We start from the raw sequence: 25,556 nt of genomic DNA, 5'->3' as shown, positions 1-25,556 counted from the left end.
TGCCTTGATTTTGAAGCAACAAATAAAATTAAAAACTGTGTATATTTTCTTACACAGATAATTAAAATGGAAGTTGATAATTAAGGCTAGTTGTCAACCTGTGCAAAACGGGCAACTCTGCTTAAAAAGATTGGATTATTGTTTGAAATTAAAAAGACATAAATCTGGAGCTAATGCTATGAATGGGCCAAAACATAATTATGTCATATATGTGTGTAAAAGCAAAATTGCATCAAAGCAGCTTTAATTTATATATCATGCAAATGCAAAATGTATTTTTGCATGTTTTCACACATGCAGGTTGTGAAATAATGTTATTCCCTTTAGACAGCAGAGCAAATCTAGTATGTGAGCTTGCACAGAAAATTTTGTTTACTAAACTACACAACAAATTAATAATAATAAAAAAAATGTTGGAAATATTTTAAAGCCTTCATTTTCTGGTTCATCTGCAGTGAAATACACAGTGCAAAAGCTTCCCACACACTGAAAGTCATGAATTGGCAAAAGTACCAAAAGTAAATTTTTAATATTTCTGCATACACTACGGAGAATTTTAAAAACTGAACAGTTTTTGTTTGGATCATATGTCATCTGAACTTGAGATCAGTTGCCCATGGCAACTGAAAATGAGGCAATCTGCAAGGCAGTGCTGAAATTGCGTCATGGTTCTTTCGGTAGAGCAAACTGTAAACAGAAAAGTTATAAAACAAACATTCATAGCCATGCTCAAAAAATGTAAAGAAAGACATTAACCAAAATTTGAAGTGCAGCATTTCAAATTTCATAAATATTTGTGAAAGACACCAGAATAAACACCGATAGAGTAGCAGGATTTACAACGGCGTTTACCTCCTCAAATAGCTCCAGGCTGTACGAGTTGTCGTCGTCTGCAAAGTAGACGATGCCCGGCTGGCTGTTGTTGTTTTTGAAGGTCTCCCTAAGCCAACGTAGGGCCAGGTTCCGCTGCATGGTTCCTCTGGGAATCCTGGGGTCACGAGTGTCACCTCGTACCTTAAAGTTCTTGGGAGTCTCCACATTGAGGTGGGTGTAGTTTAGCCCCGTCTCTCGGAGGAGACTTGTGACAAGAGGAGTTCTCCTCTGTGAGTCTTCTATCAGAATCCAGTGTAAGTTGGGGACATGGAGGAAGGTGTTTGCGATACGGGTCAGCTCTGCCTTCTGCACCGGCCGGCTGTATGTGGGAGTGATGATGTGAATCGTGGGCAGCACATCTGACCAGGGTGGAGGCCGCGTGTACACGTACTCTGTCCTCACCACTTCCACAATGTCCTTGTCTGAGGCACAGTATTCTTTGGAGTCCTGACCACCAGCCTCCCTCCTGCCCTCGGCGCCTTCATCTGCAGATATGGGCATAAGAAGGCAGGTAAGGCATTAGTGCAATCCTGAGCTGCTCTGAATATTTGCCTCAGGTGACTTAAACCCAATGGGGGTAAAGTGTACCTGAGAGTCGGTGGTGGTGGACCGCAAGCCTCTCTGGAATGATAAAGATCTCTTTTACTAGGTGGTGACAGGCTGCAAGAAGTGAAAGCAGGCACCGTGAGAGGACAAAACAGCTGGCGGAGAGGGAGACAGCGCGAAACGATGGAGGGGAAACATGAGCTCAGCTATTCCCAAAGCATTGCTTATGGACTTTTATTCAAATGTAATCTTAAGAACAAATCTATGTGGACTGAAAATTTTTTTTGGTCCAGACTCCACCACAGACTCCCTCTCCATTCTTTTGCCTTTTAATGCATTGTTTAAGTGTAGCCCTGCTATAATTTACCACAACTGAGAAAAATCTTTGACCAATTTCTGAACAGAGAGGGCATATATAGGATTATTCTGACAATTACAGTTGACTTGAGCTGTTCTGTCTATCGCCTATGTAGTAACTTGTCCAGCAGAGGGCTCTTAATTTGCTTTTGTTAATATAATTTGTTTGAAAGATACTGTGAAAAAACATGCTCCATATGTGTGCAACTAAAATTGTTTATTGGGTTTTGCCTCTCAGGGATTGGACACTTACATGAATGATGCATAACTTTAAATTCTGATTGGCTGAAGGGAGGGAGCAGCAGCATGAGTATGGGATGAATGAGAAACTAGGGGAGACAGGTGAAATTGGAGCGAGCAAAAACAAAAAACTAAAATTGCTGAAAGTTTTAGTTCTGGGTTTTTGAATTGGGTCACACTTGCACATGCTTCATTGTGGAACAACCAAACATCAAGAGGCAGGGGCATGCTAAAAACATTATAGTGCAATTTATGTGCAGCTACACTAGACCGAAGTGGGAGGGAGACACCGCCGAACCAGATGGTGCTTCAGGATTCCGAAATGTCTGTTTGCACCTCTGGCAACATGGAATAAGCGAATTCAGTGACTTTCATGCTTTTGTGAACCTACCAGAAGATACTTAGTGGCATTGTCATGTTCAGACATGTTGGGGGTGGGGGGCAGGTGCTCAAGTGGAAAAAAGGGCACCTTGTGTGGCACATGGAACCACCAATCTCACATTTAGTAATGTGAGATTTTTTTCTTTTAGGCACAGCTTGTGCATCATCTTTGCATATCTATTTCAAATCAATAGCCATGTATCGTCTTGGGCTACACCCAGTAGACTGTAAGAAAAAAAATAAGTACAGAAGGGCACTGTTTTGTCCAGAGGAAAAAGGGCAGGTGCTCCAGTGCCTCCTAGTGTCTATCTGTGCATGTCTCTGCTCAGTGGCAGAAACAAGATAGCTCTTCAGGTGACCGGAAAGACTGAAAGCACTTTTGGCAATGAGGGAGACAGAAACGTGTCATCCTGACCATCTGCGCTGAGCTTCACTGGATTCATACTGCATAATGTCAGGAGGTGACGCATGCGGACACAGAAAATATTCCAAGGTTGAGTGAGTAAGATCATCTTGTTTGTGACTAAAGGGTCTCATTGAGTTTGGCCCCACCGCTTCCGAGTGTCGATGACCAGGCCGGCAACGGGATTTCATTTGCATATCCTAATTTTTAAGGACTGGTTAAACAACCCTGATTTCTATCTGGCTGTGATTTAATATCACAAGCTGATGTAGTTTTAAAAGTGGGTCCACAAGTTGACAAGTTCAAGGTTTTCCCTGAAACATGTAGGGTTTCTCCTGAAAACCTGCACTTGACCAACATCAAGTTTTTGTGTAAAAAAAAAACAAAAAAAAAAACAAAGAAAAAAAGTGAAAGTTAAAAAATTGGAAGACATTGTTGACAATACTTAAATGCACAACTACAGACTCTTCGAAAACATTCACAAAAAATGCACTTCAGTTGAATCCTAATTAAGTAATCAGAAATTGGCTTCGTCTTAAAGCAACCCATGTAATGCTGGTCCCATTCAGAGCTGACGTAAGGCACAGTGAAGTGGTAAGTAAAAGCCATATGGCCCGCCACCACGCTTATAATATAGGGGACCACCCTGAATTGCACTGTAAAAGATTGTTACATTTAAAAGGGAAAATTTGTGCAGAAGTGTAGAATTTTGATTTAATTCTGAGTTTTTGAATTGGGTCACACAAGAATAAAGCATTTATTACAGAATGTTTTACAAAAATAATTTTAGGTGTAAAGCTGCACTGTGGAATTTTTGTAAGAAAGAAAATGCACATTTGTTGAAACTGTCACCATGTTATGACAGTATGGTCTGAAACAAATCTGTTTAATCTTGAATATTGAGGATGGTGTACATGTAAAAAATTAAGTTGAATGTCTGCAAAGTGAAGCAAAATAAAATGCTGCAAACATTTTTATAAAAAGCCATCCTTTAGGGATTCCTAATTATCTAAAACAGTGGTTCTCAAAGTTGAGGTCAGGACCTCAATGACACCCACAACCTTTATGAGTCATGAAACATCAAGTAAGAGGTTCTTGCAATAATCTCTCTAAATAAAATTCAGACACAAAGTGATGTAGTGAGAGCATATTTTCAAATTTAGTAAGATAGCCTGCTGAGGCTGCCAGTCTTGTTTCATTGGGTTCATGGTGTTTTACAACTTCAACAGCAATAGACATATGTAAGTGTCTGCCAGTGCTTCTCTGTAAGTGGGAAGCTGAAAATGTTGGAACTTACTATAGTAAATAATTTTTTGAGATGACTGAAAAAAGGACATAGTAAACCTTGATGTCCAGTTAAATAGCACAAGAATAAAGCAGGACGTAGCCTAGTAGGATGTCTAGATCTGAGGTAATGGCAGCCTGAAAATGTGTTGTTAACATCATCTGTCTTGTGGGACAGATGATGGGATAGTATTTCCCTTATGTTATGGGACATCCATTCATTTTCTAACACCCTTGTCCCTAATGGGGTCGGGAGGGTTGCTGGTGCCTATCTCCAGCTAACGTTCCGGGCGAGAGGCGGGGTCACCCTGGGCAGGTCGCCAGTCTGTCGCAGGGCAACACAGAGATACACAGAACAAAGAACCATGCACACACACACTTACACCTAGGGAGAACTTAGAGAAACCAGTTAAACTGACAGACATGTTTTTGGACTGTGGGAGGAGAACCTATGCAAGCTCCGTGCCGGGAATCAAACCCAGGACCTTCTTGTTTTTTATGTTGTCATTTGTTGTATTTCATCATCATGCGCTGTTCAGTGACAAAAAAGTTATTGGTATCATTGTGTTTCAACATTTAAAAATTTGGATGTTATGAAATTTCTATCACCCAGTTATTAAGAATTAAAGTCTCAGATAAAAATCCCAGAGACAGTGAGGACCATATAGGAGCACAGTGCTGCCTCTTCCCCACATGTTGCTGCACACTTATGATGAGCTGATCAGTTACTTTTCACATCAATAATTTTACCACAAAATATTTGTGGTCAGTTATCACACAGATGGTCACAAAATTAAAACTAAAGGAACATCATCTATCACTTCCATTGAAGTAATGCCACTTTAAAATTATAGTCGGCAAGCCATGAATGAAATATGTGAAGCAGCCAAGTGCAGGCTGGCTACCGGAGAAGATAGCCTGACTGATTATCCAGATATACTGGTTATACTTGCTTTATTCTAAGGAGCCGAACAGGAACTGGGAAAGATCTCAACAGAGTTGAAATTCACTGTAACTTCAACAGCTGTTTATTCTTGATTTTTCACTTATTCTGTGTGACAAAATCAAAATAATAATTAAATACTAGAGGTGATAATATGACATAGTGTCATTCAGCACAGGTGCGAGTTTTTGAAGTGGCGCAGTGCATAGCTAATAAATTTCCCAAACTGTTAAATTTTTGTTTATTGGTTGTGATTAATTTATATTGTTTGTAACAAAAAACAAAAAAAACCTTGGGAGAAGGTTTTTACGTCGTATGTCATATACTTACTGTTCTCATTGGAAATTATTTCTGAGTTTGTTCAGAGGAGAGACGATGATTATATCAAAGGATGCTGAGTTTGGAGCCCCTGGGCAGGAGGCTGAATGAAATACTAAAAAGGACATTTATGGATGTGGCGAAAGAGGACATGAAGTTAGTTGTTGTGAGAGGGTAAGACTTAACAGAGATAGATGATTTGATGTGGCAACCCCTGAAGGGAAAAGCAGAAGAGGAGGAAGGAGAAGATTTCCGAGTCTCATTTATCCTCATTTATCCTACTGGCTGGTCGCACACACCATACGTCATCACTACTTCACTCCCTCGACCCTCAAATCCAGCTTGTCCCTGTACATTTCTGGTGATGCTGGCCTGTTACTATTTGTGAAACTGTTGTTGTTTGTACTCAACCATATCACTCTTCAGAATCTCATTCCAGTACATAGCTATTTTAGTACAGATTTTCCTTTATAAGTTTTCAAACCCTCAGGCTTTGTTTGATTGATGAGGAAATTAGATGCTTAACAGCTGATGTACCAGGAGCGCAATTGTGCATTTTCGATAAATGTGAAAATCACAGTGATTAGCTGTGGATGTCAGTTTAATAAAAAAAAATAAAATAAAGCTGACGTTCGAAACACCAAAACAAACTGGTTTAAGGCCAATGCATACTCTCCATAAACAGAGAACTTGTGCTCTCTCTCAGGGTTGTTTGTTCTCGTACCCCATTTGATGTGTCTGGGAAATAGAAAACAGATCTGCCACAATTGCAGGGAGCTATGAAGACTTCGTAGAAGGGGTGCACCGGTTGCAGTTTTCTGGCCGATTGCCAGTTACCGATCTTTATGAAGCTGACTTGGCAATTTCGATTTTGGCTAAATGTTGCTAAATATAGCCAAAATGTCATTGAATTGGCAACAGTCGGGTGACTATTGCTAACAACAAACATGAATATGACTTGATTGTCCGTCAAGCTTTTCTTACAGCAGAGCAAAAGAGGACAGTGGTTGATTTTTAGACATTTGCAGAGGTAAATGAGATCAGTTTTACGTGGAACTATTGGGCAATCACAAATTAAGGAGAACTTCATATGTAGGAGACCTCAGTGTAGGAGCTATTGTAAAATATGAAATGTCCTGGCCATAAAGTATGTTTTTCTTTTTGCTGCTAGCTAGTTAAATACTGTATCACATTTATCTGTTTTGTAGAATAGCTACAGGCTTAACAAACTGCTTCATTGACAGGCCATTGTGTTGCTGTTTACATTCCTCTTCCTTGACTCTGTTGGTATTTGATCATATTCTGCAATCTTCTGCTATTTAAAAGGTTTGATTTTTTTTGTTTAATCAGCTTGAGCCTGTTATTTATGCCTGCTCTTAAACGTTCCTTCCAGCATAGTTTGTAACAAGTTGCATCTTAATTGCATCTGTGACTTGCAGGCTTAGAAAAGCTGCAGATTGTGTTTGAAAACATGCTGACAAATTTGCCTGAGAAAAAAAATGTTCATGTGGAGTGGAAGATATCATGCTGAGCATCTCATCGGAATGGACAGATTTTATGCCCTAATTAACATTTCTTTTACTTATGCTGTAAGTATGACTTCATATGACTCACTATTTTATTATCTGCATGGTGAAAAAGGTTTGGTTTATTTTGTCAGACAAGTCTGCCCCATCCATCCATCCATCCATCCATCCATCCATCCATCCATCCATCCATCCATCCATCCATTTTCTGTTCACCCTTGTCCCTAATGGGGTCAGGAGGGTTGCTAATGCCTATCTCCAGCTACGTTCCGGGCGAGAGGCGGGATTCACCCTGGACAGGTCGCCAGTCTGTCACAGGGCAACATAGAGACATACAGGACACACAACCATACACACACACACACCTAGGGAGAATTTAGAGAGACCAATTAACCTGACAGTCATGTTTTTGCACTGTGGGAGGAAGCCGGAGAACCCGGAGAGAACCCACGCATGCACAGGGAGAACATGCAAACTCCATGCAGAAAGACCCCCGGCCGGGAATCGGACCCAGGATCTTCTAGCTGCAAGGAAACAGCTGTGCCAACTGCGCCACTGTGCATCCCATGAGTCTGTCCCTTTGGATTAAATCTTATTTTGAATGCTAGTGTAGCTTTAGCACCATAGCTTTCAGTACAGGAGAGAATAGGATTATAATATCATCAGCATTGTTTGTTATTGTTTTGTCAAAGTTAAAAAAAATTCTTTGTCACTGCTCACACTCCAAGATTTCTCTGCAGCACAAAGATTAGCTCAACCTGCTGATAGCCAGATGTTCAACAGCGTTGCCAGGGAGCACTATGCCAAAAATAAAGATCAGCACCCTTTCTCTTAAGGAGTACACAATTTGAAGCCTACAGAAAAAACTACATCAGATATTATTGTAATGAAACAAAACAAAAAATGATTATTTTTTTCATTGTATTCTCTGCAGATAAATTAACCCAACTTTTCTTAGCCTTTTAAAAATGCTATATAATTTCCTGAAGGCACACTATTTAAGGCGCTTTATTTAATGTCATGCAGCACATATCTAATAAAATTATTGCTTTTTGAGTATGTTTAGAAAACCTGCAAAAACAAATAACCTCAGATATTCTGCATTATCTTCTGTTTTGGATCATTTGAGTGAATGTGGCTTGTTTGTTGATCCCTCGACATGTCCTCTTCGACACCACGAGTGGAAAGCAAACAGCTTCATTGATTCAGGTCACTCTAATTTGGATGTTTACTCTGCATCGCAGTTGACATTTTACACAGTTCGTTTGTGGTCTCTGAAGATGATCAGGACACTCAGTAGGTGTTAAAGACTCTGGCGGGAGAGCAAGCACGATACCAGACGTGGACGCGGCAAAGTCTATGAGACTGAACGACAAGGCTCATGTGGGTGGTCACATTATGGGAGGACATTGTTGTATAAGCTCATATGCAGTGGGCAGATTTGCATTAATAGAAAAACAAAACATATGCAATGCAGCTATGTGATCAGCTTTTATCAGCTCACTAACAGTTGGACATAATCGTCTACGTTTGCAGGGCTATTTTGTTCTACACTGTTCACGTGCACAACTCTGTGATGAGACTTATAGTCACTAGATAAGTGCTATTGAGTTGTGCTGGAGCTTGTGGTCATGGCTGATGAGTGCCTCCACATGAACAGCCTTTTGTCTAAAACCTGAAGTGCAGTGTTAGGTTCAAGGACCCATTTCAGTTCTGATATTGCCAGTGAAGTGTGGTGTTTGGCGTACCCTTTCGGATAGCGAGGAGTGGAGCTATAGCGCTTTGGTGCCAAACAGTGATGAGTAGAGTCCAGGGTAACACGATCAACACGATGGCAAGAATATCTCTTCTCTTCGGCATCTCAATAATTGGTTGTTTGGCTCTGGATTATCTGAAAAAAACAAAACAAAACAAACATCTTTACTCTGTACATTGTAACACAAAGCTTTCAAGGTAAATCATAATGAGAAAATTGCAAAGAATAGACAAATAATGTTCGCATTCCCAAAAACGGGTGTACTATAGAAAAGTGTTTTCCTCCCTCAGATTTTTTTCCTGCTTTTGCTTGTTTGTCACACTTAAGTATCATTAGAGCTTTTGGGTGATGGACATCACCCAAAGTCATTCTCCGTCAGTTACAGCAAGTTTATCCTGAAGAAGCTGGAGATTATCACACTTCCATGATTCCACCTCCAAAACTGTCAATGATTAACTTTGAATGTCTAATAATTGTGGGAGATTTCAACATCCATGTTGACAAGCCTGAAGACAGAGGGGCAAAAAAGCTGTGTGATATACTTGATAATTTGGGTCTGACTCAGCATGTTAAACAAGCACACACACTGGACCCAATTATCAGTAAGGATGTAAATATTTCTATTATCTCTGTATCTCTGATGTCACTCTGTCTGATCATTTCGCTATCTTTGAAAGTACAATCACCATTGACTCTTTTAGCAAAACAACTACTATCTCAAAACACTGCAGCATTTATTATTTCTTATCATGTCTTTTATCCTGACATATAACTGAAATGACTGGAGACTTGGGTAGGACTCTGGTTTAGTTCTCAACTGGTTCAAATCTTATAAGGAACAGGGATTTAGCTGAGCTATGGATGGCAAGTTAAAGAATAGTCTTTTTGTCCTCCAGCTTTGTGTGCAGGTGTAAAATTTGTGGATGTAAACAACAACATGCAACATGTCTACAGTTAGACAAAGAGAGGCCAAGAGCAAAGCTTTCCTCTCCCGTCTAGCTTGAATGCTATTTTGAGACCCTTTAACCTGAAATAAGACAATAGACCTCCATCATTCCTTGCAGGGTTTGGTTTTCTCAGATGCTTAAATAAGCTCCAGTTATACCCACATCATAAATGGAAAAATTATGTTATTAAGTGATCTGCTCAATGAAATAAAGAAAAAAGTAAACATAATGCAGACACAGATGTGTCAGTTTCAGAGGCAAAGAGATAAATCTAGAAGAAACGTAATTAGTTTAAATTACACAAAATTATTCTGTGGATGATCTGTAAGCACAATGACTAAGGCAGAAATATTTTCAACACATTTTTGTATGTTTTAAAACAATCCATTAGGACTTGATCCAAAGGAATTTGGAAGAAGTTTCTATAGCTGCTCTGACAATAGAATTAATACTGGAGTTCAAAACATCAAAAAACAATTTAAAGACAAACGTTAAGTCTGGTAAGGTTTCAATGCCACCGGTTGTTTTGAGAACACTCACTAACTAACTAACTAAAGGGACAGAACATATTTTCAAATCGTAGCTTTGTTGTGGCAGAGTAAACATAAACAAATTTTTATTCAAGATTTTATGCGTCAGCCTTTTCATACAGTTTTGTGTCGTCCTTTGGTTACTTTTTTCATTGGCATTTTTTTGAACATGCAGTGAATTTTTAAAACTGATTAGTCATATATGAGCAAAAATTTAGAAGTCAATAAATTTCTAAACATTATTACAATTACATTGCCTGCTTGTATTGTAAATGGCCTGCAATAATGTAATGGGGACACTGCTTAGGCCTTGTTGTCCCCACTTTTTATGTTACGTTATGTTATTTTATGTACAGATTTATGTGGAGATTCTACAAAAAACATCATCCTGTTACCAATGGATACTGCACAAAGCTCAGTCAGGTCTAAGTCCAGAATGTGGAACCATTGGCATTTTAGCCTTTTTGCAAACTTGTGACTTAAATTTGTATTTCATTTACTCATATTTTATGAAAAGGGGGTACGAATTATTTTCCAAGACACTTTATGTGTATTTAAATGACTTACCCACAGTCAGAACTGGTTCATTGCGGTGCTGTTGATGTGTGGCTGAGAAGGCGAAACTCCATGCTCGATGGGCTACCTAACGGTGACTGTCTCCATGATACTTCACGTTTACCCGTTTCTCTCCCTCTGGCTGTTTGCACATGCAGGCCACCAAAAGCCCCAATCCTGAAAAATAAAATCATTTAGTTAGAACAACGCAAATATACCACCAAAATAGCAAAAATCTATCAAAGAACAAAAATACTTTTATTTGTTGTCATCTGACTGGATAGCTATGTAAAGGAACACTTGAGTTTTTCCAAAAATAAAACACACACAACTATTGCTTTAAATTTAACAAAAGGAAGCCAAAACTGATTGTATCCAAGCTACTTTCTCCAAAATACCACAGTCCTATGTGTCTGAAATGAATAATATATCAATTACTAATATGTAATTTACTGAATTCATTCCAATCTAAAATGCACAAAGACTCGGTTGGGTTTTCTTTTTTTCATTCACCAAATGTGAAATGCAAAAAAGGAGGTCGGTCAAAACTCCTCTGCCTGCCAGCAGTCTGTGTTGGGGGATGAAGCAAAAATAAGACATCATGTCTTATTCAAATACATCAAACACAATGCTGCTTCGGTGGAGGTTTCCAGTGACTTGTGGATACTGCATAAAAACCTGAGGACTTTAGTATTTTCTATGTAATGAAAACTTCTACAAAATATAAATGTTTTTTGTGCTGAATGCACAAAAAACATATCACTGAACATATCACTGATGCACATTGAGGTATAACATGAATCAGAAACACATTGGTGCATGGTTGTACTTGATTTGCCAAGATCTCAACCAATCATTGGATTAGGATCAAATTTGCTTTGTTCAAAATAGAGTAGCAAGTGAAACTTCAATTTAAACAGCGGAGCACAAAACCTTTGCTAAGGGTGCCAGGTAAAATGATTGCTGCACATAAACTGATTTCAGTGAAACACTCTTTCCCAAATTTTTTGAAATGCATCTTTTTTTGAACATCTGCTTGTTAAAGGACTCTATGAATGAAATGCTGATTTAATTCAATTTAGTGTGTTTTCTCTCTTGGCTCAGCTGTTTTTTGTTTTGTTTTGTTTTGTTTTTAAATAGTTTATGTAGAAAAATCTTGAAGGATTTTTTGTACACAGCTCTTGCTGTGCTTAATTGGGGACTTATTGTCACTAGAATGAAATTTGTTCTCAGTATTTCTGCCTCTCCCTCTGATCCTTTTGAATAGTTGGTGCATTGAACCAGTTCAGTTATGACATTGTCAGTTCATAGAAAAACTGTGCAGACATAGAGAAATTTAATGTGGCACTTTACGCGCTGCTTTTATTGTTCATTACTCATTTTACAAGTCCAAAATCTGACAGTGTGACTCAGCTGTCTGTCTCTAAAGGCTGGAGCAGTTGGTGGTACTGCTCTAAGTTCAGCTGTGTTTGGGGTTGAATTTATGGTGTTATGGATTTGCTTTTCATAGGTTAATTGGAACATGTGTGTGAGACAGAGGTAACCTTACTTTAACCCTTAAAGCATGTTCTTTAAAGATGGTCTTCTGAAAGTTTCCTTAGTCGTAAAACTGCATTTGTTATGTGCTAATTCCTGGGGGCTCCTAATCTTATCAGCACCAGCCCCCTTGCTTTTATTTTGTTAATAAAAGGCCAGTTCTACTGCAGAGTTTCAGAACACATGGTGAACTGTTCGGAGGAGCAGTTCTCTGTGTCTTCTGCTTCTGCAGAAGCTTGGTTGAAAACTCATAAACGCTGTCTGTGATTCTTTCTTTGTATTTAGGTAAACAAAATACCTATCATTTTGGTGCCGTGACCCGGATTCTCAACATACCCGTTCGCTGACAGACGAAGAACGATGCGCTGAACCGTGCATGACCAGACTCAACAGGACTTGGAAACAAAGTCCCGGGAAGTAATTTCTTCACTGGGCCAGCGCCTAGGTCCGACTTTGTCTACTAGCAGCAGATTGAAGAGATCCGAGCAGACAAAACGAACCGACAGAAACATGAGTTGATAAGGGCTATTAAGAGCTATTGGGATGATGTCCCAACTTAGAGTTGAAGTCCCAACTTAGGGTTGAAGTCCCTATAATTATAGGACGTTTTGAATTTGTGTGTGTCCCATCCTGGATGAGGTTCAAATTTCAATGGAGATGAAAAATACATGTCCTAATTAGGGAAAGTAATTGATAATAACATTATTCGGGGTGTAATTCCATACCCTCAAGGAGAAAATTACAGACTTAATGCCCAGACTGTCTGTGAGGCGAGATTTTAATCAAGATGAATTGCACAGGAAGGTAAAGGCTAGGCTATATTGTGGTCTAAATTGCAAGTCCTCAAAATCTGAAACATAAACAAGACAGAGTACAAATGCGAGACCATTAAAAAGTGGTCTGAGACCAAGACTGAATACTACAATACTGTTGAACAGTATGTTGAATATGTATTAGCTATCTGAATTCAATTATTTATTAGTAAAAGTCTTACTGTGAGCTTTTGTTTTTTTATGATTAAATTCACATTATGGGTCATTCTTTCAAATCCACCCTTTGACAGCCTTCATGACATTGCCCACTTCAGCCCTATATCAAAAAAGGCCTCTGTTGTTTTTACAACAGGCAGTTAAGTGGACTTGACTGTACAATAAACATGCAGCACAGCACAGAGAAGTATTAGTGTGCATTCAGCAAGTCACTATCACCCATGCGCCATGTTTGCTTCTGTGCCACCTGAAATACTGTGTGATACAGCAAGAATACAGAGTCGGTCCCAGACTGCAGCAAACAATGAAGCTTGACAGCCTTTCACATCAGCACGAACTAACCAGCTGTGAAGGGAACACCTGGCGCTGATTAATACAAGATCAGAACAACAGTAGCGTACCTGAAAATTGTTGGACTAATTGCTGAACTAACACCATTAACCCCAAAAGGGTTAGACATGGGGGTAAAACACTACATTTCTTGGATGGGTTTTAAATGTCAGAGAAAATTGCACCATATGAGATGAAAAGATGTAAGATGTCTACTCCCATTTTTTAGTAGCTGATTTTATTATTGATATTACCAGAGTAGAAACTGCTTATCTGCTTGCTATAATCATCTTAAAATGTGTTTTGCTAAATTATTTTTGTCTGGACTGTAGAAGCCATTTAATAGAGATAAGACCTAAATACTAAACACCATCAAGTTAAATACAACCACTTCCTTCCACTTCCCATAAGATCAGCCTGGAGATGAAGTAGGGGCAGGCCTCCAACTTTGTAATGAGTCTACCTCTAACATGTGAACTCTCTTTTGCTCTGTGCATCCCCTATGTCATGAAGCCCAATAATAACTTAATCCTTCCCGGCCTTGGCTTGGTGTAGCATCTTTTTATGTATTCTCCATTCGGCAAGTAGGAGACACTCTCTGGAGATGCTGGGTTGTGGAATGTACAACTACTTTTATTTTTGTACACATACGTCTACGGGCAACTCTGAATTGCCCCGAACAATTTTCTGGTAGGGTGTCTCGGGATCTGTAGAGGACAAGCTGTTACAATATATCATTATTGATGATACTGTCACTGCTCTTTAAAACAACCTCGCCAAGAGGTATCATTAAATGTGAATTTTAAAATCTGCATTGATTTAAGTTGGCTAAATTGCTTTTGAAGGACATGAAGTCAGGAGTAGGTGATCTGTCTTGTATTTCTCAGTTGTTAGTGCTTTGTTTATAGATTCAAAGCTACTGTTGTTGGCTTATGATTGGTAATTAATAAGGGTCTACCTTATGAGTAACAAGTACAAGCTTTTACCATAAATAATCGTGCATTAAAATGAGACAAAAAATCATTATGTTTTCTTCAGCTAAGTTGCTTGTTCTGGTAAGTTTGACAGTAAATCCTATATCAACTAGTTCCTCGTACATAAGAATATTTCTTACAATTACTGGCGCATTTCTTTAAGAACCTACTCTTAGAAACACTGTAATCTTTGAGGCCATTCTTATTTATTCCTGCCTTTCTCACTGCATCCACCAGCATAAAAACAAATGACCTAAATAGAAATTTTCCCAAGGCAGTATGGGCCGTGTTCAGAGGGAAATAAATTATCCTGAATTTTTAGGGTGAAGTTTACGGCGGGAGGCTGCTAAACAAGGTTTAGAGTCAGAATACCTAAAACTGTGAAAGTATGGAAAGCAAATTAATCACAACTGCTCTGTCGTTTTTCAAAGTTGATTAGTAATTGTCAAATACACTTTTCTGATACAAAGGGAAAAAAAAAAAAACTCCTTTTGAGTTATGCTTACGAAAACGTAAGTAAAAGAAGTCTTTCACCATAATCACATAGATGATTGTTCTTTTGATTAAAAAACTTTTAAACCAAACTATGTTAAAATAATCTATGACTACTAACTGAGAACACGAGAAATGAATAAGGTGAGCAGTTTTTCTATAAAGATTATCTTTGCAAGAAATGGGGGGCGAGCTACGTGGAAGTAAACCAGTTAAGAGAAGAATTTATTTGCAGAACTCTGCAAACTGTTTTTAAGAACCCAAGAGAAGAGGATTCAGTGCCGTTTACATTCTGTTTACAGATAACTGGTTCAAGCAATAAGCAGCTAGTGCAAAGAGCTGACCACATCTGTAGTTTGTGAGCATAAAGTTTAGAATTGTAATTGAGAAAAAAAAAAATCTTGATTTATCTAATCCCCAATTGATCCCATGAGTAAATATTGGTATTTTAACTCCCATCTTTCATTCACCACACGAGTAGCATTGACTCAAGGAGAAGGCTTAAGCCCAAACTACATATTCTGGGTTCAACTATAGATGGAGAAATAATGCTTAGGTAACAAGACAGACAATGCCTCGGAAATGTAACGTTTTTATAGTTATATTTCTTCAGTGTTCTTAAAACCACCTACAGTTCCAGCTACAGTGAGAGGGCCTGTCTGGCTAGTTTGGGATTCTGGGGAAATTTTTCCCTGTTTGGCATTGGATATTTTGCTGCTGGTACTTTGTGCAGGTGCTACCAGGGTCTAGGTTTAACCTTCATGAGGGGACTGACTGGATCTGCTTGGGGCTGGTGAGGCCTTCTGGACCCAGGTCCACCTGCTGTCTGCTGCTTGCTGAGAGTTGCAGACTTTTGACATTTCTCACCACTCAAACATTTGTACACCTCCTGGTGACAAATTCACTCAGATGCATCCAACACATATACTTCTACACAAAAGCTCACCACAGCTCAAACACACACACACCTACACGTGCACACATGCAACAATCTACGCACAAATACAAAAGTAAACCCAGTGGTTGAAGGTCAAAAAAGAGAGGTTACTATTAGAGAAATGCTGGATTCAGTCTTTCTTTAAAAAGGTAAATCCCACAATTAGGATTCTGTCTGTGTTGGTATATTCTTTATTATAGAACACAACATTGTAGGGCAACCAGCCATACTACATTGTATGCCTGGGATACCAAGACAGGGAAAAAAACTATACAGTGACTCAACTGCACCTCAAATGAGCGTATGAATGCCTAGATGGTATTATCTTGAGTCAGCTGCTAAGTGAAGGCATAAATGAGGCCTTATAAATATAGGACTGAGTGCAACCAGCCACTCCAAAAAACTACCAATATGAGTAGATGTTAACCTTCATGAGGGTTGTGAGCACGGTCAGAAAAGGTGAGTGTTAATCAGATGCCATAGCTTCCCATGCTAAATACTTACCTTAAAGAGCCTGTATCAACTTTACCTATTTTTAGAAACACACAAAAAAATTAGCTAAACTATACAATCTGTGTATTGCTCAGAACCATTCTAAGAAACAGGACAATATGTTATCTCTGGTTATCTTCCTTTGACTCTCATTGTTAAAATGGACCCCTGATGCAAAGCGATACATCCAGGACAACTCTTTTATCGTCTACCTTCCTTAACCACCTGACACTATTTAAATAATGACTTAGATCTGGCACTCCTCCGTGGCTCTTTTCAGTGCATATGCATCCGACTCCAAGACGCAAGGCCCTAGAATCAAATTAACAATTCTGTGTTGGAGATCTCTCACCACTCTTCTCTGCTTCAGCAGCAGTGGTGGTGTACAGAGGGTCCAAAATTGCACTCTCCCCAGTCACACTAGTTTTTATTTTATTTTTTTTGAAGCACCTCAATGTTTTTTTTTTTTTTTTTGTAATTACAATGAAATGACAAAAATTATATTTCACAGAAGTCTTGTCTTAATTGATTGATTGCACATCACCATGTGAAATCTACCTCAATTTGCTGCTGGTGCTGGTCTTATGTCAAACACATCTGCCATGATCAAAATATTACTCAGTGTGTCTACTTCCGAAAACACCTGCGGTAATTAGCACAGAGTCTACCAATTTAATTAAAATACTGTAGAAAATAAGTTATTCTCTGGAGACCAAACAGAATGTTTTCCATTTTTGTGTGCGTGTGCTTTGATTTGGGAATATTGTTTTTCTAAAGTGATGATAATTTTACATGAAGTTTAAAGAGGTGCAAAACCCTTTGAATTGTTTATCTCATCAGTCCGCAGAGTATTTGACCAAAAGTTTTGGAGGCTATCAAGATGTTTGTTGGCAAATGTGAGACGGAGCTTTGTGGGTTTTTTTTATATGGTTTAGGACTCTACTATCAATGTCTTTTTGCCTAGTCTCTTCCAGAAACACACTTCAAACACATGGATAATGCAAATTCCAAAACATAAATGCAACACAAAAACACTGACCAACAAAGACCTCCCATTATCAAAACAAATGCAGACAAAACAATTCTGCAAGCACAGAAAAAAATGCGGATGTTCTTTGATATATCTCATCTTTATTTTTATTTTTCCTCCATTTTTCTTTAGGAGATTCCAATAAATGACAACATCCTATTTTTATCATAGATATATGTCTATAGTCTGTACTGAGAGTACACGATTTGCTGGTTGACTCCTTTTAGTGGTCTGGAGCATTTCCATTTTGTGGAGTGAGTTTGCAGCATTTGTTCTAATTGCATAGTTTTTCTCCCCCCTTGCTCTTGACTCTTGTAGTTGTAACTCTTTTGGGGGGCTAGCAGTGTTTTGTCTGTGGTTGCAGAATGTTTTTGTTAATTGTAGGTTTTTGTTTCAAGTTTCTGTGATTGTCACATTTTTATTTGCAGTGTTTATGTACTATTTCTTTTTGTCTGACTCCGCTTACATGGCAAAGAAAAAAACTTTCATTTTAAGATCACTCACCGTTACTAAATCACAAGATTACTTATAGTGAGTAGGGGCTTACTTTTCCACTCAAAATTCCCTCCAAACCTTTTTTGCTTTAATTTCTTTTTTGTCAGCTTGTTTCAAAAGCTGTGCAACTTCTCTCTTGAGAGGACTTTACATTTTTCTTTAATGAAATTCAGTTGTTTTTTTTTTTTAACTGTAACAAAAATGTATAATTCCTAGGTTATCATTTTTAAAGTTTGATAATTTTTCAAATTCTATTAAACATCTATATATTTACCCATTTAAAATTGCAATTTATAATTTAAATACCTAAATTTATACGTTCCCTGACATCTTTCCCCATAGTTTTTCAGGCCATAAAAAGATTGTGTATCAAAAGCATTATTACTTGACTTCTATTAATAATTACAGCAATTTATTCTGAGGAAAGTTGACATGTTTCAATTATTGAGGCAATAATCTTGATCATCATTTGGTTTCCTACCTGTGCCGGTGAAAATGTTGTTTAAATTTTGCTGGGTTTAGTTAAAGTTTACAAAAAACCCTGCGCTTCACCCTCTGCTCCTCTACTTTAGAGGTGCCGGTTTTTGCTCCTTCATGCATTGGTGTAGCTTGTATCAGATTTATTTTACAGTTCAGAACATAGACGAGGTTTGTCTGGATCATTACCCCTGATTTGTATTTGCAAACTAATCACATGCCACTGTGCATTTTTTAAAAGAAATATTGAACAAAGGTTGAGACAGGAAAGTCATTTCAATTGTGCATAACGTTTTAAACAGCTTGATAGTCAGTTCAAAAATCATGGTTCCTTTGCAAGTGTCTTCCAAATGAGAGCATCTTGACTTGTGTTGACTGTGATTGGTGTCATTTAGAGTTTGGTCTGGGTGCACAAACAGGTCCCCATCATCTAGTTTATAGTTACTTACATCATCAAATAGATTCACACCTGTCACTGGAGTCTGTTTAAACTTTGATCATCTCCACATGAAACGAGGGACTGGATTGAGTGAGGCTAATAATAGCAGATCCAGGGAGAGCAACCGCTCTCGGTTCCTACGAAAGAAGACGAAACAGCTTGTACAATACGGCAGAGCCATATTAGTTTTCAACAACTGAAACCGACTGCACTGGTGAAATCTAATACAAACTGAAGTAAATATAAAATGTCTAAAACATGGTATAAGGTGCCAGATGACCTAGAGTCAACAATTATTATCTTTTTCCTGCAAAACCAGCAGGTGTAATCATTTTAAATGAGGTTTAATACACAAATTAGCGACAAAGCGTGTCAGCAAATGCTGTTTCTCATGCTTGATTTAAGAAAGCATGGCTGTTTCATTTCCAGAAAACTTAAATAACCCATTAGCATTGGTCTTGATTGATGGCTCCAGTCCATATGCAAATCTGGTGGCCTCAGCTCTGGTGAAAGATTTAAGAGTATGTCCGCTCAGGCAGGTTGCTCCCAGCTTATAACTGCAGGGTGATAGCCTGCTGCTGCTTCCTCTCAACTTATCATAACTAATTTATGGTCCAGCTAACCCAGGGCACTCTTCCAATGTCGGACCACGGGGAGCAAACTGAAACCTCTCACAGCTGCCTCACTGGCCCGAAGGGGCTCTAGTAGGATTTGGAGCTGGACCATGCTGAGCCCCCATGTGCTGGCTCTGATCAGTGTGCAGTCTGGAGAGATGTCATCCTGGGGAGACAATACAGAATGGCAAGAGTAATATTATCACTGGTCACCCTACACTGAGGTGGTTATAAAATGGTAGTTTGAGTCATTTAAGGATAAATGACAAATGTGCCTTTGGGATGCATGTTACAATGGCAGTTTGTTTACATAAACATATGATGAAATGAACAAATAAAGAATAGATTAAAAAGGTTAACATAATACATGTGTTCCTCTGCAAGTTTAACCATAAGCATCTGTTGTCTCTCTTACCTTGCTATGCTTGTTAGATCTATAACAAGCATAGCAGTTACCTGCCTTTTTTTCCAGACATATACTTGCACTAAATTTTTTCCTGTATTCTAAAACCTTATAAAAAAGTTTCTTTTTTATTAAAAAATTTGAATAAAATCATTTGTTGCTGCTTTTGAACATATTTTAGACAAAATGATAGATTCAAATTCCATTCAAAAACATTCACCATTTTACTTTAATTAAAACAAGCAGCAGGATATAGACTGTAACATGTCTGATTTGGAAATGTCAAAAAGAACTTCCATCATATCCAAGCATAATATTTTCCAGTTCTTGTAAAAACATTTATAATTAATATTGTAACTAAATGGTGATCTTTAGGCGGATTTCTACTAGTGAGTTATTTTTAAATTGCTCTCTCCTTGGCTGTTGTTTTTTCTGAACAATAAAGGGGTTGTGCTTACCTCATTAAATATGATTTTGGTGTGGAGGGCGAGACATTGATTTCAAATGCACATGACATGTCTCACACTGTGAACAGGCTTTTTATGCTTCAGCATAAGGTCAGGGTTATTCAGAAGGAGCTTCCACATTCATTAGCTAATTAAGGGTTGCTTCTTGAGTGGGTGTTAAGGTGTTCTGCTCTGTGCTGCACCTCTCAGACTTCAACATCCTCGATCTACTGATTTCGGAGTTTCTTAATGAGGTTAGGCCATGGATTTTTCTCATGAAAGACTCCCCAATGTCGAAATCACCCAATTACATGCCCTTACGAAAGGAAAATATATACTATTATGAATCTGATTATTACTAATTAAACCTATGGGATTTGATCAAAATGCAGTGACAGCATAGATGAGGTGTTTTGTTTAACAGAGAAGATGAATTAAAAGACAAGCGCATGCTTTCTTCAAATAGTCTGCAGCAGCTGCTTCTTTGTTAAAGGACCATTTTAAGACTTTACACCAGAATTAGTGGTTGCAGTCACATCGAAATCATTTACCTATTGGATTACATACTTAGTACACTCTTTAGTACACTGCCCATGAAAACAGAAGGACAAGAAGAGAGTTGAGTGGAAAAGTGATGCCATGTGGGGATACATGGCTAAAGAAAGACTGCATTGGGAGAAGCGCAGCAGCTTTGAAGACAGCATGCAAAAATCAACTCACTGTGAGGTGTCAAGTGCAAACTCATGTACTGCTGCCTTTTGTGTGAAAGTGAAGAGAAGAAACGTCTCTGCCAAGGAAGAAGATTTGAACAAGAAGTTTTAATATGCAGTAAGTTTAATGCAGAGGCAAAAGAGGTTGACTCATAAAACTTTCAATCTGCTTTTCTTTATATTTCTGGGTATTAGTTTAATCATTGGTGTGTTTTTTTTAGAGGATTTTCTTTGCCATGTTTGTATTAGAAATTGAACCTTCCACAGAAACAGAACTTGGGGAGGAGAGTTTGTTTTCTTTTGTGATTTGGTCTTTCCATCTTATATATTTGAAAGAAAATTTTCTTGTGTCTTGGTTAATTCAGTAATTATATATTTTTTTCCTACTCTGGCAGGTTATGTAAAAACCATGGTGGGTTTGGGTTCTTTGCGATGTCAATGGATAATTTTGCTGAGATATTTCTAATATTGTACAAATTACTTCATTTAATTAGTAGCATGAAGGATACAGCTGCTTTGGGCAGCGGTTTGGTCCCCTCCACCAACCCTAGAGGCAGCCAGCCACCCCACTCCTCCAAAACTTTGTAAATGCATAAAATGCTAAAGAAATGACATCACCAACAATATCCTATATAATTATGTGCGGGTGTATTCCATATTAGTTCTGGGCAGGACTTTTGAAAGATTGCATATCATTATTTGATCAGATCTGACATTACATGTTCACTGAAACTCATTGCGCATAAAAAGGATTGACATTTAACGTTCTACAATAAAATGTCAAATAAGTAGTGTTGATAAATGTACGCCTAATAAAGCAGCCAGTGAACACTGTTTTCGCCTTTGCAGCAGAAACAAGGCACCTTTGACATTCAAACCTAAGCTATCATAATCTGCTCTGCATAGGCATCTCAAATCATCACTTGCTATTATTTGTCCTTTGACTCTGCTTGTGTTCAGCAAAACAGTTGCACTTGAGCAGTTTCCTAGAGGCACAGAGAGATGACACCGGCAGAACAGTGTTGACACAGCGACTGCGTCTGCTCGCTGCTGAGGTGTCGGACTCAAACGAGCAGTGACTTTGCTGAGGTAAAGAGAATGCTTCTGACTGATGGTGGGCCTGTACCAACAAAGGTTGCATCAAATCCGCAGACACTTTAAGTTCTCTGAAGACTTTGCAAACATCTGCGCACTTGTTCTCTGCTATGAGGAAAATATAACTTGTACAATACTAGAAATATTCTGAAATATATTGCAACATTTGTTTAAACACATTACAAACAAGCACTACCGTATAGACTGTTAATGCCTATTGAAGTTTTTAATGTTTATTTTTTAGCATACATGCTAGTAGTCAGAGTCAGAACAATTCAATAAAATAAAAAACGTCTATCAGCTAGGGAGAAGACATGGTGTAAAGGTCTAAAAGTCTGGAATTGAAATCTGGATGGCTGCATTGGGAACTATAATGAACACCTGGGTGCCCACTGTGCCAACTGCAGTCCCTTGACAAACTTTTATAAAAAAAATTTTACTTTTATTGCTGAAAATGTTTTGCATAAGAAAAATATTTTGATTACCACTTTTCTATTGAACATTTGCAGGTTTGTTTAAATTATAATTATTGTTTAAGTTGGTTTACCCTAACCTGAGCATAACTGGAAATTTTCACTTTAGCTTATACCTAAAGAATTAACAATGGTAAAATAATCCTACAAGACAAGAATAAACATTGTGATTTTCCTGTTAGCTTAGCTTTGTTATATGAGAAAGAGTCATTTCTCTATTGTCTATTATGGTATCTATAAAGCCACAGTCACAACTTCACACAAGCACAGTCATACATCACGGTATCTGTGACTTTTCCACTCCTTAGTGGCGATCAATAGCCTGTAGGATAAAGGAACCCCAGCTGCAGGGCTGTGAAGGCTTGGGGATGTGAAGGGTTGGAGATAATAAAGCTTGGGGAGGTAATGCATTGAATATGACCACAATACAGTTTTAGCAGAACTGCACTTAGTCAATGTGCCTGGGATGATTTATTCTTTCAATGACGTCCACATCTGCCTTCATACCATCATAGATTTAATGTTAATCATTTGTTATTTCTCTCTGTTATTTCAACTTATAAAATGTTTACTTATGTTTTACATGTGTTTGTTCCAAACTTTGTCACAAAGTTTGGAACAAAGCCATCAATGTAGCTAGAGAGTTTCAAGAGAACTGATATATGCTGTTTTAAAAATGTACAGAACAGATTGCCAGTGCAGATTTCAGGAGGTTCTTTCCTTCACTGTCCTCATGAGAAATGTGGAGAAAACAAAATTTACCTTTATCTCTTTAATTCTCCTGCATTATGGAATAACCTCAAGTTGAACATGAAGAATCCTCATAGACTAACTACTAATTACCTCCAATCTATTGTCGTTCTGAGATACAGCAGTACATTACTCCTGTAGATGAGGCAGTGTCCTGCCAAGAATTACTATAGAATTCCATAGATGTGTTCTCATCCTCCAGCTATAGATGTCTTAAAGAGTCTTTGATTTGTTAATAACCTCAAGTGGAACATGAAGAATCCTCATAGACTAACTACTAATTATCTCCTATTCTATTGTCGTTCTGAGATACAGCAGTACATTACTCCTGTAGAGTTCAAATGATGAGGCAGTGTCCTGCCAAGAATTACTATAGAATTCCATAGATGTGTTCTCATCCTCCAGCTATAGATGTCTTGAAGAGTCTTTGATTTTGTTTTCGCAATAAAGCTTTGTTGCAGAATTAACAGAATTGCTCGATGTGTCACGGAGTCATGTGTTTGGTCACTCACAGTCAATGCAGAGGCTTGCGTGAGCATTAGGAAGAGAAAATCATATACCCTAGTTTTGATATTTATGGAACGTCCTCAAAATTGGAGTAACAGAAGGGAGCAGGAGCCTGCTTTAAGAAAGGTCAGAAGATTCTAGGCTAACACAGACTTGTTTTATGCTAAAAATGAACTTGAGCACTCATCTGAAAATTGATTTAACATATCTCAAAAATTTGTTTGAATCACAACCATTATGTTTAACATAACACCAGAAAATGTAAGAAAAATAAAATATTTTGCAGAGCTAACAAATGGTATTCATTACTACAACTGACTCACCATTTAGACTCAGAATTAAGCAAAAATAAAACAACTAGCTTTCTTTGCTGCTCTGGCAAAAAGGCCAAAAGCAAAAAGGGAACAAAAAATTTTACTCCACATACTTGGAAACCAATTTAAGATAAATAAATTAGGATTTATATTTGATTAGAAATATTGTGATAATTCATTTCCAGGAGATTTTGTGTCACAAGATCTCATGCAGACCCTTTTGAATATGTAACACTTGTCCTGTAAAATTAATTCCAGCCAGGATGGATGGGTGGTATGTAAACATTTGGAATTTGGAAAGATCTTGATCTGTTATTATTAAATATATGTATATTACTGTCTTTGTCACAAATCCTGGACTAATACTTTGGTTTCAAGCGAACTATTACTGTTTTAAAATGTCCACAGCAGATTGCTACTATGGTTTGGAGTCTGTTCTCTCTCTTATGCTCCTCATGCTTAATTTGCTGAGAGTTGGCAAAAAAATGAGCCTTCTTCTTCTTAATGCCGCTGCAATATAGAATAACCTCAGGTTAAGCATGAAGATGGAGCTTCATATACTTCCTATTGATTATCACCTCCTTTCAATTCAGATGGACACAGATTATTTTTAATGCCGTTATGAGCTGGAGCTGTACGGAGAACTGAAGGCCCATTCAGACATTAATGACTCCTGTTCAATTCAGATGAAGTCAGTGTGCTGTAGTAAAGCTACTATTGTTTTCCTGGGGAGTATTCTTGTCTTCCAAGAAAGCCTGTCCTTGGTTTCGAGAACAAGTTGAAACCCTTGGACTGTAGAAATATTTGTTTTGTTTTTGCAATGAAGCCTGGCTGTCTTTGATTCTGTTCTGTGATGAAAACAGAACTGCTGTTCATGTCACACGGTTTGGTAAGTCACTCTCACTATGCAGATGTTGGCATGAGAACAGCAAGATAAAATCATATACTTAAGCATCGATATTTCAAGAACACCTTTAACATGACAGTGATTGATCCCAACAGGGGTGCAGCACCAGACAGAAAGGGGCCACTGAGTGGCCTGGAAACATTTGAGATTGGAGTCTGATTTAACAAAGAACCTCCACAGATTCTAGGCTAATAAAGTCTCCTTGCACACTGAAAAATAAAGCTGAGCACTCAACTTCATCACAAGGCATAGACTATAAGAAAACTATAAAGAGTTTCCACTTTCTATAGTTCCCGGAGAACCTTGCAAGAAAAACTACAAATATATATTTGCTACAAATGCATGTTTGTCTTTTTAAGCCATTAACTTGTGATGTATTAGAATGTAAACTTTTAGATTTGTAAAAGTAAATTTTCAGTCTGGATTTGGCTAGTCTATAAATAGTGTGCTATAAACAGAACAGCAGTTCTGTTTTCATATATATATA

The 25,556-nt window shown here is 38.0% G+C and overlaps 1 protein-coding gene across 4 annotated transcripts in view; it reads right to left on the bottom strand.

The window, feature by feature from the left end:
- b3gat1a (beta-1,3-glucuronyltransferase 1 (glucuronosyltransferase P) a) overlaps positions 1 to 25,556 on the bottom strand; it is an 84,490-nt gene that overhangs the window by 10,778 nt on the left and 48,156 nt on the right. For 2 of the 4 annotated variants that reach the window (XM_044118977.1, XM_044118974.1), the window contains exons 3-6: positions 10,672 to 10,836; positions 8,620 to 8,762; positions 1,462 to 1,533; positions 853 to 1,358 (exon numbers count right to left, since the gene is read on the bottom strand). In XM_044118977.1, coding sequence (XP_043974912.1) covers positions 853 to 1,358; positions 1,462 to 1,533; positions 8,620 to 8,731 — 690 coding nt within the window. In that variant the 5' untranslated portion in view covers positions 8,732 to 8,762; positions 10,672 to 10,836. The remainder of the gene's footprint in view (positions 1 to 852; positions 1,359 to 1,461; positions 1,534 to 8,619; positions 8,763 to 10,671; positions 10,837 to 25,556) is intronic. The other 2 variants (XM_044118975.1, XM_044118976.1) reach the window with 2 other exon arrangements.

The sequence above is a fragment of the Gambusia affinis genome, linkage group LG06, assembly GCF_019740435.1.
Source record: "Gambusia affinis linkage group LG06, SWU_Gaff_1.0, whole genome shotgun sequence".
Taxonomy (NCBI): domain Eukaryota; kingdom Metazoa; phylum Chordata; class Actinopteri; order Cyprinodontiformes; family Poeciliidae; genus Gambusia; species Gambusia affinis.
Note: the sequence above shows the minus strand (reverse complement) of the source record. Positions and strands in the feature narration are given on the sequence as shown.